General features: G+C 46.5%; 1 protein-coding gene across 1 annotated transcript in view; it reads right to left on the bottom strand.

Moving 5' to 3' along the window:
- Itga9 (integrin subunit alpha 9) overlaps positions 1–16,482 on the bottom strand; it is a 295,174-nt gene that overhangs the window by 93,371 nt on the left and 185,321 nt on the right. The window contains exon 18 of the mRNA XM_027415345.2: positions 7,428–7,578. Coding sequence (XP_027271146.1) covers positions 7,428–7,578 — 151 coding nt within the window. The remainder of the gene's footprint in view (positions 1–7,427; positions 7,579–16,482) is intronic.

The raw sequence follows: 16,482 nt of genomic DNA, 5'->3' as shown, positions 1-16,482 counted from the left end.
GATTTCTTATATGAATACAGTCTCCTTCCCCTCTGTTTTCCTGCCTTCTCCCTGCTTACCACCTTTGTTCTCTTGCACAGTCTCACTTCCACTTTCATTTAACATATGCATACATAGCTCTACGTGACTATAAAATACGGGAACCACAAATGAGAGGGAAATGGTTTTTTCTGAGATTGGATTAATTTGCTTAATAGTATTGTTTCCAGTTGCATCCATTTTCCTACTAATAACATGACTTCATTCTTATGGCTGAAAAGCATTCCACTGTGTATAAAAAATACATTTTCTCTATCCATTTCTCTCTTGCTGGAAGCTAGGCTGGCTCAGTAACTTGGCTATTGTGATCAGTGCTGCAGCAAACACTGATGCACCGTTTCTCTGAGATGTGTTGACTCGGAGTCCCATTGGGTGAACACCTGGGAATAGTAGACCTGAGTAATACAGTTGCCCTACTGGATCTGTGTCTCTTTGCTGAAGAACCTCCATTCTGATTTCCACAGGGGTTGGGCAAGCCACTTTACACTCCTATCAGTGAGCTTACATGGGCTCCCTGTTGTCTACAATGGCACCCAGCAGTGTCTGGATTCCCTACCCCCCCTGTACATGTCTCTTCCTAGCAGGGAAAGGACTGGGCCTTTTATGGCTTCTAAGTGGCTCTAAACCAGCATCTGTTGTTTGTAAGTCAAAAGTGCAACTTCCTGGTTAAGATAGAGTATAACTGAGTCATGGCTTCCCCACAAGATCAAGCTGAGGGCTGTGGTTGGAGGGCCTTTGCCTGAGATTGCCCTGCCCTACCCTGCTTCACCCTGAACGTCTCCCCAGGGAACAGACACTCCTCAAGAAACACCAGCATGAGAGTCCTCATTCTCACCATCAGCTGCAGAGGAGTTCAACTTTTTCCTGACTTAAAAAATATTATTTTCACTGTGTGTGTGTGTGTGTGTGTGTGTGTGTGTGTGTGTGTGTGTGTAAGCATGAGTGTAGATGCACTTGGAGGCCAGAAGAGGGTGTCAGACCCATTGGAGCTGGAGTTACAGGTGATGTGGGTGCTGGGAACTGAACTTTTGTTCTCTGCAAGAACAGCAACCTCTCTTACCCACTGAGTCATCTCCCCAGCCTCCTCCTCATTACAGTGTGTGTACGATGTGTACATGATATGTATGTATGTCAGGAGACAATTTTGCCGAGTGTGTTCTCTCCTTCCACCACTATCTGAGCTCTGGAGATCCAAACCAGGTCATCAGGCTTGCTGGGCAAGCACTTTATCCATGGAGTCATCTCCCAGACCTTGTTTTTAATGGTTTGTTTATTTTTTAAATTGCCTTTTATCTTAGCAGTTTGTTTTCATGACTTTTTTTTTTAAGACAGTTTATTGTCTGATGGAAAGAGATTTAAAATTCAGGACCCCTCTTTTCCCATTTAGAAGAAATGGGTAGACAGTGCCCCACATCTAGCTGAAGGTGGGGTCCAGGAGTTTTAACGTGCACTTCTTAAATTTCTCCCACAGATCTGCCCATGCATGGTGTGTGTGGGGGAAACATTCTTAATTGATTCTTGTCAAAGTTACAGCTTTACTGATATTTCTCAGACTGGAGCCTTCCATCCAAACACCATGAATACACAAACGGAGGTTTTCATGCCAGTGAAAGCTGAGCTCTGCCGTGGAACATAGGCCTCACTGTGGCTGGAAATGGACATCTGGGGTTCTCCATCACTTCCTGGTGCCCACGGCCACCAGAAGGGCCAGCATCTCAAGGACCTTCAGTCTAGGCTCTCTCTGTGGTGCCCGCATGCAGGCAGGGCTGACAGGTGATGTGCTGGTTAGGATCACAGTCCTGGCCTCTGGGTACCTGCTCCTCCACCTTCTCTCAGCCCATTACAGATAAAGACAGGACCTTCAGAAGCAGCCCAAACAGGAAGTGAGCACCAGGGAGAATGCAGGATAAGAGGGGTACCTGGACCAGGGCCAGGTGAGGACCGCTGCTTGGAAGCTCAAGGTAAAGTCACCAGGGGTCTCGGGGCACAGGATGAAAGACAGGAAGGGGGCGGAAAAGACTTAGTATTTTCTAAGTATTGATTTCCCCCTGAAGGGCTCTCTCACAAGGTTTAGCAGTGAGTTCATTCATCATCTTAATGGCCGGGCCAAGATGACAATAAACATCTGAGGGCTGCATTTTACTGGGGCTACTATTAACTTGATAAGAGACACCGGAGACAGCAGCGCACAATGGGCAATCAGCAGATTCTGTGGCCAGGGGAGCAGCAGAGAGTGAAGGGAGCCGCCTGTGCTTTGCTTGCATACACAAGGATGGGGGCACTCCTGCCCTGGCAATGCCCGTCTCCTCAGCTCCACTGACACATCTCTCTTTGTTCATATGCACAGACACCCAGGTCCCCACACTGAACCCTCCGCCCATGGAAGGGCCAGGTACCTCCTCCAATACAGAGCTATGCAAACACATTAAGTTTCCAAATCCTCCCTCAGTTCAGATTAGAAAGCTGATAGGTTTTATCATCTGGCGCCGTCTTGAGTTGCTTGCCTTGAAAGTAAGAAGAGAGATTCCTGAGAGAAACAGAACACCCATTCTGTGGGAGAGGTAGATATTACTGGGAAGACTCGCTTTACAATCAAAACAAACTCACCAGTCCTGATGTCACTTGTCATAAAAAAAAAAAAAAAAAAAAAAAAAAGTAAGCTGACCTGGTAGTTAACAAAGACTGCAAAGCTCAGCCTGACTGGAAATTCAAACCATCCACCTCTCAGAAACAGTGAAAATGAGCTTTCTCCATACACTACCATGCCCCTCACTAGGCTTTGTCCTGGGAGGAGTAGAAGAACCCAGGGGCCATACCCTCAGCTCAGTCTCTCAAGGTGACTAGAAGATGGAGCCCCTACTAACTCCACAGCCAAACTCAGTGACTGGTGACAATGGAGTGTGAAATACAGCTCTAGGCAGCTTGGCGGTGCTCGGCACATTGCATAAAGTGTGATGGTGACGTCTGGGTTTCCCATGCGAACCCACAGCCATCCTTTCCTCCTCATGCCTCTGTCTTACAGCATTGCCATCGCTGAACCCCGTCTTCCCACTTCTCTGGCCTTACGGCGCTTCCTGTCCCATGTCCTGAGGTTGCCTAGCACCATGAAGAGTATTGCGTCACATATCGCCAGCCCAGTAAAATAATCCAGGTTCAAACCCAGAAGCACAGCTTCTCCTAAAAGTGTATGGCTTTTGCACCATCACCAAGTCAGAGAAACCGCAAGCCGAACTGGCATAAGGTGGGGACCAACAGAACCCCGAGTAAATGATGGATCTGTTTGGTATGTTCTTGCGTATGGTGGGAGTCAGGTGTCCACCATGGTAGGGACACATTATACACAGGCTTGGTATAGGCCCCATGCAATCCTTAGCACACACCAACATTGTAGTGCAAGAAATTGCTACCCTGGGCCCAGGGTCACACTGCTCATCAGAGAGGCAGCTGGAACTCCGGTCTGCATCTGCTTGCTACTCACCAGTGCTCACTTCCCCCCAGTTCACACTTGACACTGTAAATGCAAACTCTAGCTTAGCTTCTGCTGTCAATCCTGAAAGGCATTGGCTTTTAAAATGACACGGATTGTACATTTAGGTTGACTTTTCCATTTCCTCCCATCCCCTACACACACACACTCCAAATGCTGGCACATTTGGCTAGTTAGTCTGCTGCCAAGGTGAGGATAAGATAAACCAAGGATATGGAAAAGGTCTGACAGTAATGCAGAGTCACATGACAGACAGCAGGCTAGGGGATGAGGCATACGAGGAATAGATAGACCAGAAGTCTAACAGTGACCTACAGGCTGGATACGATCGGGCGACATGTTTTGTTTGGCTTGTATGACACTCAGAAAACATTTTAATTAGCTGCCAAAGTAACATAAAGATGAAGTTCTGGTTTATTATTGAAAACTAAAATCTGGCAGCACTGGTTAACACTCCCACCTCGGTCACTGGGCTACTGAAGTGGCTGACCCGTGGGTGACATGGGAACCCCCTCCATCTCCCATAAATCTACCCTTTTCCACACCTGGACACCTCCACCTATGCCACACCTGTCCTGCCCAGATCCTGGAACTGTGAAGTGTTCTTTAAGCAGAATTCTACCTCACACCTTCCAGGAGCCTAGGGAGTGAGGTGCTGGCTGGCAGGCAGCAAGGAGCCCTACCTCTGTCAGGGTGCTTCAGCGACTTCCTACTGCCAGCACTGCCCTCTGCGCCTGAGGGCACTGTTTCCAGGACCACGGAGGTCACGGAGGTCACGCTGCCACACACGTGGTAGCTCTGATGTGCTGGGGAACGGCCTCCCAGGAGGTCTGCACCCCAATCCTTAGACCAATGACTCTCACCCTCCCTAATGCTGCCACCCTTTAATGCAGTTCCTCGTGTCGTGCTGACCCCAACCATAAAACTATTTTCACTGCTACTTCATAACTGTAATTTTGCTACTGTTATGAATCACAATGTAAATATCTGTGTTTTCCAATGGTCTTAGGTGACCCCTGTGAAAGGGTCACTGGACCCCAAGAGGTCATGACCACAGGTTGAGATCCACTGCCTTGGAGAGTATGAACTTGTTTCTGCCTTTGCTTCCCAAGGGTCTGTTATGTCTATACTATATCCAGAGCGGGAAGACTAAGCCCCTCTCATGCCACAGTAGCTGGCTTAACAGCCTACTTTTCCTTTCCTCTCGCTCATCTTTAGGATAGACTCAGTGTCCTCAGCTCCTTGCCTCCAGGTTGGAATCTGGGAGGCACAAAGCAAGACGGCCTCTCACAGCGTGAAAGCCTTGAGTGCCAAGGTCTGTGTCAGTCACTCTTCTGTTGCTGTGATAAAGTCATGGCTGCAAGCGACTGAAGGAAGAAAGGGTTAGTTTTGAGTTATGGTTCCAGAGGGAGAGAGTCCATCGTGGTGGGGAAAGTTTGGCAACAGGAAGCAGGAGCAGGAAGCTGGCTGATCACATAATGAATGGAAAACAGGATGTGGATATAAACCTTCAAATCTCACCCCCGGTGACATACTTTGTTCAGCAAGGCTGTACCTCTTAAAGGTTTCCTGACCTCCCCAAAGACCACCACCCACCGGGGACCAAGTGTCAAATATCTGAGGCTTATGGCAAACATTTTTCACTCAGACTACCACGTGGTAGAAGATGAAATGTCCTCCCTATATTTGGGTGCTGAAAGACTGGTACCTGGCTGGTGACTATTTAATTTGAAGATGGGGCTTGAGGGAGGCCATGGGGGGAGTGTGCCTTTCAAGGTGACACCTGTCCCCTCTCACTTCCTAACTTTCTGCTGCTCCTCCTTTTTCTAGAGTGAGAGGACTGGAGCTGAGGGTCTCAGGTTCTCAGAGATCTGGGAAGCCCAAGCCCACGTTGTCACTACTCAGCAACTTTGTCCTTTCTTTGTCTCAGTTCCATTTTTAAAATTTTATTTTTATTTTATGTGTATCAGTGTTTTGCCTACATATATGTCTGTGTGAAGGTGTCAGATCTTGGAGTTACGGACAGTGTGAGTTGCCATGTGGGTGCTGGGAGTTGAACATAGGTCCTCTGGCCACAGGTGCTCTTAGCCACTGAGCAATTTCTACAGCCCTGACTCAGCTCCTGGATCTCACATAAGGCCCCATGAGGTTACTACCTAAGCAAAAGAGAATGTTCTGGATAACTTACTTTTTTTCCTCTGCTAACAATCTTTTAAATTTTATTTCATCTTAAATTAGGCTTCTCTTGGTTCTGTGTTTTAGAATCTTTGTATAAGAGTCATACGGGGCGGGGGGGGTGGTTGCTAGAGAGATGGCTCAGTGGTTAAGAGCACTGGATGCTCTTCCAGAGGACCTGAGTTCAATTCCCAGCAACCTCAAGGCAGCTTACAGCTGTCTGTAACTCCAGTTCCAGGAGACTTGACACTCATACAGACATACATGGAGACAAAACACCAACGCACATAAAATAAAAATAAATAAAAATTTTAATATATATATATATATATATATATATAGAGAGAGAGAGAGAGAGAGAGAGAGAGATAGAGAGAGAGAGTCATACGGGGCCTGGGAAAGTCCACGCATTGTCCATGTGGCAGAATGGGTGGGCTCCCTGTTCACCCATCACTCCCTGCTTCTGCCTCTCGGGGCAGTTAGAGCTGAGCCAGACCATTTATATCCCAGTTGAACCTTGAGGAATAACTGTCATGGGAGGGGCGTCTTTGCTTCTGTCACCTTGGCCATCTGCTCTTCTGGTTGATCCAAAGAGCGGCCTGGTGTCTCTACACCCTACCCTATTCTCACAGCAATGCTTCCAACATCCCCGGGAGCCATGATATCTTGTCAGCCTTCAGCCAGAATGAAATCTAAGATTCTCTAGGCCAAAGGTCTTACAGGTTACTGGGACTCATGGTAAAGGGTCAACCTGATTCGCTCTGTGTCAGCGTGACCAGCTATGATCATTCCCGTGGCCTTCTCAGGTATACTGTCCTCCAGTGACCACAGCCCTTGTCTAGAACTCATGGGTGACTAACTCATCAACACTGTCTTTGACAACTTCAATGGGCAGTATCAATGCCTGAACAAATGTGTCCCTCAGGGTGCTATAAGCTGAGGGCCAGGGTAAAGGTTCTCGTCATAAAGTGATTCGGGTTCCCAGTGAACACCAGCTCACTGAGCCCAACGCTGCCAACGCGGGAAAGCTGCATACGTCCGAGCATCAGTCACCAGAACAACTAGGTAGAATGGGGTCTATCCTGCCCAGGCCTGTTCCACCTCCCTCACAGTAGTGGGTACACCCAGGGACACTGGGGAGACAGAGAAAGCAACAGTTCCCTCTTTCCTTTGGAATCATGCTCTATAAACTGTAACTCATTTGAATAAATGAATTGACTCTACAAAAGCTCACTCAATTCCTGGAAATCTTCGAATTTCCTCAATTCCCCCGAATGTGGCAGGGATAAATACATAAATATGACAAAGTATCAGCTGACACAGATGCCCATGTAACAGAGAGCATGGAATGTATTGTTAGTGATCATAATTATGACAAGCAGGAATCCACCCATACTTATTTTTCACAACTACTGACACAAAACTCAAATTTTATAGAACATATATGTGATGGAAATAACAGCTGTAGCGGCTCAGAGAAGGTCAGTCCACAGAGAGAAGGGACAGAACACAACATAAGGTAAGATACTCTCTAAGGCATGTGTTCATGGCTGACACGGGCTATAGCAGCAACCTTCTTAGTCCGGGATAGAAGCAGATTTCTAGTAATTCCAAGTTCCTTATAAGGGAATGGCCTTTGTAGAATCATTGCTCAACCCATGCTACAAAGCAAGTCAGTGGGTGTGTGATATGGAAAACGGCTTCCTCTCAGAGGAGCTCTCCTCACCTTCTGCCACATGTTGATGAAGAAGAGTTCCCGGGAAACATTGAAGGATACATTGGCATCATAGGCATCGTCCCCAAGGTTGGAGATGGAGATGTTTAGAGAGATATTCTTCACAGCCCCCAAAGCTAGGTATGGGGTTTTCTCATCAACACTGCAAAGAGAAACAAACAGCGATTAGTATCCTTACACTTACAGTAATACAACAGGAGGCATCAGAAGGTAGTGTAGAGCTGTTGGGAAATGGGGACCCAGCTCTCAGGATCTCCATCCACCAGGCACATGGCCTTGGAGAACCAGCACCCAAGGCTCTCAGGGTTTTGTTGTTTGTTTTTGTTTTTGTTTTGCTTAGAACAAGGGCTTCTACACCTTTGAACACACTAGACTGTCACATGGCTCACAAAAAAACAAAAAAAACTTCACACATCAAACTTGGAAATTTTGAAGACATTTAAAATCTTTATGTGACATTCATCCATTCAACTCTTTTGAACAGACCCTGTCTTTTTGTGATCATAGATGTGATGTTTAGTGTTGACTGTCAATGGGACAGAATCTAAAATTGCCTGGGAGGTGGCCTCTAGGCATGCCTGTGTAGGGTGTTAATGGATGTGAGAAGATACTTCTTCATCTCGGGCTGAAACAGCATGGACTGCAGACTCTGAAACAGAGAGCTGAGTCCAGTGTTCATCTCTGCTTCTTAACGCAGATGCAATGAGCCATTGCTCTTAAATGCCCCCTGCTATGACTTCCCGCCATGACCAACTGTAACCTGGAAGTATAAGGTAAATGCTCACTGCTGTGACTTCCTGCCATGATCAACTGTGTCCTGGAAGTGTAAGCCAAAATATATTCCTTCTCCCTTAAGCTTCTTTGGATAGAGAATTTTATCCCAACAACAGGAAAAGAAATTAAGAGCCTGTCGCATGTAATGTCAAGGAGATAGAAAATGCACACGCGAAGCAAATATAATATACATAACCAGCTAGGGAAACACGGGAAGGTTGGAAGTACCTGGTCTGGAGGCGAGGGCTGCAATTTTGAATACAGTAGTCAGGGAAGCCTCAGTGAGGGGGTGACCTCTCCCTAGGGAGCAGGACATGCAGAATGTAGGGGGGCTTACCAGGGAGGCTCCCTGAGGTGGGCACAGAGCTGCTGTGGTCAAGGAAGAGGAGGAGGCTAGAGAGGACTGAGCAGGTGGAGAGGAAATGAGCTCAGAGACCTAAAGAGCAGGAGACTGGCAGATTTGGCGCTGGAAGTGAAACAGAGTCAAAGACAGGGAAAGGAGACGAAGGGGGAGGTGTTGGGTTGTGGCAATGGCAGGGAGAGCAGGGGAGTGAATGGGCCAAGGATGATGACAATGGGGTTGAAAGTGATAACCAAGATGAGTCATATAAGCTCTGGGGAAAATAGAGTCACTCCAGTGGGAGAGGCAGAGAAGCTTCCGAGAGTTTGTGCAAGGAACAGTTGTTACTCGTGACTGTTTGGTTCAAAGACCCCGAGACTGATGGAAAAGGCATATCAGCAGAGCGGGGCAGGCACCCCTCACGGTCTCTAAAGCTGTGGGCACCTGATTAAGAATCCTGTCATCTGAGGATGTTCAAGTGGCCTTACCTTTGTGATAATGGCCCAACTACAGTTCTGAGGGTGTCACAAGGACAATATGGTCCTGTGACTGTCTGAGGTGGCTACAGAAGCCACTTCTTTGAGCTAAACCTTGCCTCCCTTGTTTCCTGTTGAAGTTGGTCACCTCCTCTGAGCCCCTTTGAAGCCTCATCTAAACCAGCTCACATCTTTCCAATAAACTAGACTTAAATTAACTGGCATATGCCATGTTGTCTGCAGCAATTAACACAGCTGATACAGCGTGCAAGAGAAGAGGACTTTTCAAACACTCGACAGGCTGCAAGTCTTTGGAATATAGATTTTTGGGGAAGGAACAGTCATTATCCATCTCCGGAAAGAAGCCCCCACTTTAGTGTGTCTGGCATGCCAACAAGAAAAACATGCTCAACAAGAAATCTGATGGCCTCGCTTTGGAAGCGAGAGCTCCAGGGATCCAAACAAGATGTGAAAAATTAACTTAGAGAAGAGTTTTAAATTCTTGAATGGTCTCCAATGAATGAAGACCTTGACCTCAAGCCATTGTGGCAATGATTTATTATTGTTGGCCCCTCTGGTCTTAAACAATTGATGGGTTATTTCTGTCCCCGTTTGCTTTTGTAACATGAAAGGAGTCCTCAGACCTTGAATTATAAGACAGCACTAACCTAGCTTTATCAAGAGGACATGCACACATGCTCACAGGTGGTCAGTCACCTCAGAGTGACCAGTTTCTGTGGGATATTAAGTAGAGAGACCACATAGGTGGGCACAGCGCCACAGGCTAGAGGACTGCCACCTCTTGTCAGTGTCATAGTTCACAAGACTAGTCTCTTTCTCTCACGTATAAATGCCAAGGAATCAGGCCAGGGACAGCTGAATTTATGCCAGGCCTCCACAACACGGGCCTCTGCCACTTAATCACAAAGTAAGGTCATTCCTGGGTTTTCATAGTCAAATGATTCCAGCGTGGTTCGGTGATTAAGAAAAGCCAGGCACCTTCCAGGGTAGAATGTGAACTCAAAATTTTTTAAAAGAAACCTCAAAGTTGTTTTCATTCTTTCTCTAGAGCTAAAACTCTATAACCAAAACAGTAGGTTGCTGCTCCCTAAGTTATTCTTAGAAATGAAACGAAAATACAATTTGCTAGCAGGGGGCCGGGTACTGTCAAACAAGCCTTTCTGAAACTTTACAGGAACTGATGAGAGAGACACTTTCAGAGATGAGGAAATCATGAAGCAGAGAGTTCAGGAGGTTGGATAAGAACTGAGGAGAGCCTCTCATGTCTACACAGCCCACTCCTCTCCACTGTCACCATGTCCTTTAGTCTAGTCTGCCATGGTGCCAGGAGGTCCTTCTTGATGTCGTGTGAATAACAAAAGTCTCCATTGTGAGCCCACCAGTCTCTTGAATTCTTATCAGCTCTACTCAGAACTTGACCAAGGTAGCTACATACTAATTTTTTAAATTAATTTTTAAGATTTTTTTCATACATTTAAACAATTAAACATGATCATTTATACCTCTGATTTCTCATTTCAACTGTCCTACCCAACTGCATTTCCTCCCCCCTTCTCTCTCTCTCTCTCTCTCTCTCTCTTTTTCTCTCTCTCTTTCTCTCTCCCTCCCCTCTCTTTCTCTTCAGCAGCTTATAAAAGAAGACATTTAATTAGGGCTAACAGCCCAAGAAGGTTAGAGTCCATGGCTGGGAGCATGGCAGCAGGCCGGAGTGGCACTAGAGCATTCCTGAGAGCTCACATCTAATCCGCAATCACAAGGAAGGGGAGGGAGAGATCACCAGTTGGGATGGCATTGGCTTTTGAAACCTCACAGCCCAACCTCATAGCCCAACACCTCCTCCAACAAAGCCACGACTCCCAATCCTTCCCAAACAGTTCCACCAACAGGGAACCCAACATTCAAATACATGACCCTATGGGGGGCTGCTTGTATTCAAACCACCACACCCACTAAGCCCTTGGCATTGTATGTGTAAGGGTCGGTGCTGTGAAACAAGCTTCCAGACTTGGCACGGTTACGGCACTAATGGTGTCTCACAAGCTGTGGTTACCTGCACAGGATCAATCCAAACCAAATTCCAGCACAGGTGAGGTTTGCTCTAGGCCCTGTCCCTTACTGAGGAGCTATTGACAGCTGATAGCTAGCTCCGGAGGAGGGAGAATCACTGTGTTTGTATGTGGGGCTGTGGTAGATCTCATATACTAACTTGGGATGTGGAACCGTGTTTCCACCATCAGGGTCTAACAGCAGAGGGGCGGAAGCCTTTGTCTTGGATTGCTCATCATAGCACTCCCAGGGGCAGAACTGGTTCTAGGGCCAACTTCCTAAGGGAATATAATTTCCTGACAATTAGGAAGATTGTTCTTCAACAAACGAGAATACCATTAAATGCCTCAAATGGAACTGTTGTGTCCGTCATTTAATCCTTCGGTGGGACATCAGAGGCCGGCCTCTCCCAAGGGAGTTCCATGAGCTCCATCATTGAATGAGCAAACAAACATCCCAAACAACTCCACGGCTTCAACCTTCCAATCGCCCAGAAGGAGAAGCTGAGTTTGAGGGAGAACCCACTAAGTTGAGGTCACCCAGTCATGCTGGGTCCTTGCTGGAGCCGGTGTCAAATGTCCCCCCAGCTCTCCATGTGTAGCTCTCGTGTAATGAACTCCATCAGGAAGGGCTCTGGCAAGAAAGGTTCTTTTAATGACATCTGAGTAGAACAGGCCTCTGTAAAGGACAAGCGTCTTCGACAGCCCTGCCAAGACTTTAAAACAATGGTGCACAGTTTGTGCGCCAGACATTCTGTGGGGGTTTGTTTATTTATTGAAGAACAATCTCTCTAATTTTCAAGGAATTTTAGCCTCTGATAAATTTTCCCATTAATTCTAATTTTCTTGTGCAGCCTTTTAAGTGGGTCATATTCTTCTTCTGAACATAGATCTCTTTGGTATTTTCACATGAAAGTCATCATTAACGGTCATCAGAAGACTTAAACCACACTGCTTCTATAAGGCCCAGCTTCTAGCACTTTCACAGCTTGATGGACACATATTGCTTATTTTTTTTAATCAAAAATTCTTCCAGAATATACCTTTGTATTGTGTTACCTGTATGGGTGTTTTGCCTGCATGTATGTCTGTGTATTGTATGCATGCCTGGTGTCCATAGAGGTCAGAAAAGGATGTCAGTTTCCCTGGAACTAGAATTACAGACAGTTGTGAGCTACCATGTGGGTGCTGGGCATTGAATCTGAGATCTCTGGAAAAGCAGGCAGGATTCTTAACCATTGGCCCATCTCTGCAGCCCTACTAACACATGCTGGAGCAACTATTTTCTGAATGTGTTAAGGGGTTCCTAATTCTTTGGCATAAATTCATTCACTGTTCCCAATGTCAGGTGTTGCTGGTAACCAAGTAGGTGTTGGTGTGAGGCCCTGGATTCTTGCTGCACTGGTTCTCTGCCTCATTCCTTCCGTACAACACGATGACCACCCAAAGTTCCTTAGTGGGTAAACGTTTATGTTATCAGTGATCCCTGCTGAATCCCTATGGGAAGAGAACCGCCCCTCTCCTCACCTTCTATCTGGATAGCCCCAGAGAGACTGTTCTAAAGATTCAACAGGAAGAAACTAAAGTGGCTGAAGGACATTTGACATTCCTAAAGACCTAAACTGTGACCTTACCTGTAGGTATAAGCTACCTTGCCATAAAATATGCTTTCCTCTTGCTGCTGGCATCCAAGTGGCCTAAGTAAAGGAGGCTAACTATGTAAGCTTACCAAGTGCACCCAAGTCAATCATACCCATCAAAATTACCACTAAAGAGAATTTCCCAATTGCAACTACAGGAAAAATAAGGTAAATCAAGTAGGTTACTTAAAAAACAAAAACAAAACATCAGCTTGAAGGCTCAGTGACAGAGTGCTTGCCTAGCATACAGAAGGCTCTAGGCTTAATCCCAGCATCAGAAAGAAAAACCACAGTGATAGTATTCATCTCTTTAAAATTCACTTCTAAATTACCAAGTGGGCTGAGTAGGGAGGGGGAAGGAGCATGGCCGAAATAAGTTGCATGAAAATAAATGAAATAGCCTTGTGAGTAATAAGAAATGCCAGACAGAGAGAGACAAGAGACAGAGAGAGAGAGAGAGAGAGAGAGAGAGAGAGAGAGAGAGAGAGAGAAATTTCCCACCACAGAGTAAGTTTTTAAATTTTACCTAAATCTGAAATCCAAGGCTTACACATCAGGCAAGTGAGAGCCACTGGTCACACGTGATATGCTGGGGAAAAGTAGTCAAGCCATGAGTACACAGAGAACAGGAACATCTTAGCACAGGGCACTCCAGGAGCTAGTGACATTTTCAGGGGTAACTTCCAGAGCTGACACAGGGACAGAAACACTGGGGAACAGGCAGCTGATGAGGGCTGAGACATCATGCTCGTGGCCTCTCTGGGTTCCAGAACTCAATCATTCTGGAGAACACTCCGGAACTGTGCAAGCACACGCCTCGGAGCTCTCCCATTAAGGGTCGAGGAATATCTGTGCACTTATTCTATGCAGCCACTGGTTGAGGGCTGTTACTGCAAGAGGGGGCATCACCAACTCCAAGCACCTCTGATGGGCAGAAGAGATGCAGTTCCTGATAGCAGAACCCAGCCAGAAACTCAGGGCGTGGATGGAAGGGATCTAGAGAGCAAGACTCTGCCTGCTCCGAGGTCCTCTGCCAGTATTCTCAATGGGAAATAGCCTGTGGATGAAGCCTGACACAGGAAGAAGACTGCACCAGCTAATCCTGTTACATCTGTAAGAGAGGGGTCCAGGATCCTTGTAGAAGGAGCCCCAGGTTCTGGATAACACAAAAGCTCATCTTCGTGTCCCTCAGGTGATTTCCACAAGGATACATCCCAGGTATCATAATTTCAGTCTCCTTTCTGTGTGTTCAAAAGGGACACACGGTGTATATTTGTGGGGGTTGCAGCCAGAGGTCAACCTCAGATTCATTCCTCTGGAGCCACCCACTTTGTTATTTTGAGACCAGGTCAGTCACTGGTCTGGAGCTTACCAAGTAAGCTAGGCTGGCTGGCCAGTGAGGCTCTGGCGTCTGTCTATACTTCCCCAGCACTAAGATTACAACAGGTAATCTCATGTGGGCTCTGGGGATCAAATTTAGGACCTCATGCTTGCCCAGCAAGTACTATACTGAGTGAGCCACCTCCTTAGCCCTATAGTTTTAATTCTACGGCTACTTCCAGTTACTCTGTCCTCACAATCCTGGTGCATGTGGGCAATAAACACACTTCACAGCCAGGGCTGACCACTGGAGGATGGCAGGAAGGGTGTGAACAAGTCATCTACGGCTGGCAGTTGTTCATGAAGGGAGACGTGCCAATGCTGTTAGACCAGAAGTACTTAGAATGCTGCCTGTGCCCCCAAACTACTAAGCTTAAGCCTTACACACCTAAGATAGGACCTGTTGGCCAGCCCGAGGTATAGGTTACTGTGCTTTCAAATGTAAATGTCTTTGGGGAAACTGACTAAGGATCACAGTGAGAACAGCGATATGGCAGGCAGCAAGCACCCTGCAGGACCCTAGGGAGGCAGCTGCAGACACCTCCAAGACACAGACAATGGTCAGAGCTACAGTGTAACTGTGGCAGTCACTCCTGGTCAAGTCTACAAGCACTTGTCAGTTATTCCAGAGCTCGCTGGATTTCTTATGGAGGCATTTCTATTCTAAGCCACAAGTTGGGTCTCTCCTCTGTCACACTGGCAACTGCTCTTTATAGAAAATTACTGATCTGTGACCAGTAGCAGAAAAAAGTCACTCTCAGACCCTTGACATTTTGAGAGTTAAAAGCTGGCAACATCAGCCTGCAGGGGTGAGGTATCAAAGTGGCCTCATCAAATACTCCACAGAAGTTATGAAGACCAAGCCCGAGACATGAGAGGTAAATGATAAAACTATCTCTAGAAAAGAGGGAGGAAAATGCATCCATGTTTATAAACATGTATTACGGGATGAAACTATAGAGACTCAGGAACTGCCAACGCTGGAGCTTGTTAGAATTGATGACAGACTAACATCTTCCTCCTTTTGCAGTTAAAGGCGGCAGGGATTAGATGAAGCAAGTGGCTCATTAATATATTTGATGGCCAGCGGCAGTACTACTTAACCTCATCCCCCCACCCCCACCCCGTACCAGGATTCAAATCTACATTTCTCAAAAGCCACAGAGGAAAACAGCCTGTGCCAGTCAGTTCCATAGACAGAATTAAACCAGAAAGTAGCAGTTGAGTGGCAGTGGTACACGCCTTTAATCCCAGTGCTTGGGAGGCAGAGACAGGTGGATCTCTGTGAGTTCAAGGCCAGCCTGGTCTACCAAGCTACACAGGAGAAACCTTGTCTCGAAAAAACAAAAAACTAAACCAACAAAACCAGGAAGTAGCACCAGGCATGGTGGTATGCACCCTAATGCTTCCTAAATCCAGATCATTTGAGGTGGGAAGGTCCTCCTTAACCCTGGGCCACACCTTCTGCTGTCAGCTTGTATGAGGACATGGAAGACGGGAACCTTTGCTCTTCACCTGCTTCCCCACTCTCACTGGTAAGTTCATTCCTTCACTGGTATTAAGAGTCACTTCTTTCAGATTCTGGCATATACAGAAGGCTCACTGAGACAACGATGATACTGAACAACTATTGCAATCTTGGATTTTACATCAGGAGACAGCCTTTGTTGGAATAATTGAACCCTAACCTGTAAGCCACTCTAATAAATCCCATATATACAAACATATATATTCGTGCTGAGTTCTGTTTCTCTACAGAACTCCAACTAACACCGTTTATAAGGTTTAAATCTTATTATGGTCTCAGGAGTTCTCTACTAGTCTTGGGACATTCCCTGAGGACTGTGGAGGTTGACTGCAGCTCTCATATCCACACCTTTAAACCCTCAACAATGCATAAACCCAAACCACTATCATCAGATAGAATATACTATGTACCTATGTGAACAACAACTTTCTCCAGCAGTGCACTGTGCCGCATAGCTTGAGATGTGCTTTACCTCTGGCCATGCTCATTGAATCCTTGCCAGTCTCATGGGACAGACCTACAGAGCACTCAGCTCCAGTTGGAGATGGAGAGCTCTGTGAGGCTCCTCCCCAGTACTTGCAGTGTTTCTGAGATGGCTCCCAGGGCTGAAGATCTGGACAGAAAATCCGTTTATACAAAGGTAGAGATACTTTTTACCTTCCCTACATACACCCACCTGGGCCATTGGTATCTGGGTACAGTGGAAGTAAAACATGTTCACTAAAGAGAAATGAATCCGAACAGTGGTTCCCCCCACAAGGTTTGAGAAATACAGTCAGTCCATGTGACTTAAAAGTAATTGTGCTCATGTCTCTGGTGATTCTGGCTGCAACACCAGTTCT

Source organism: Cricetulus griseus, chromosome 4 (genome assembly GCF_003668045.3).
Source record: "Cricetulus griseus strain 17A/GY chromosome 4, alternate assembly CriGri-PICRH-1.0, whole genome shotgun sequence".
Classification (NCBI taxonomy): Eukaryota; Metazoa; Chordata; class Mammalia; order Rodentia; family Cricetidae; genus Cricetulus; species Cricetulus griseus.
The sequence above is the reverse complement of the archived record's forward strand: the minus strand, read 5'-3'. Positions and strand labels throughout refer to the sequence as shown.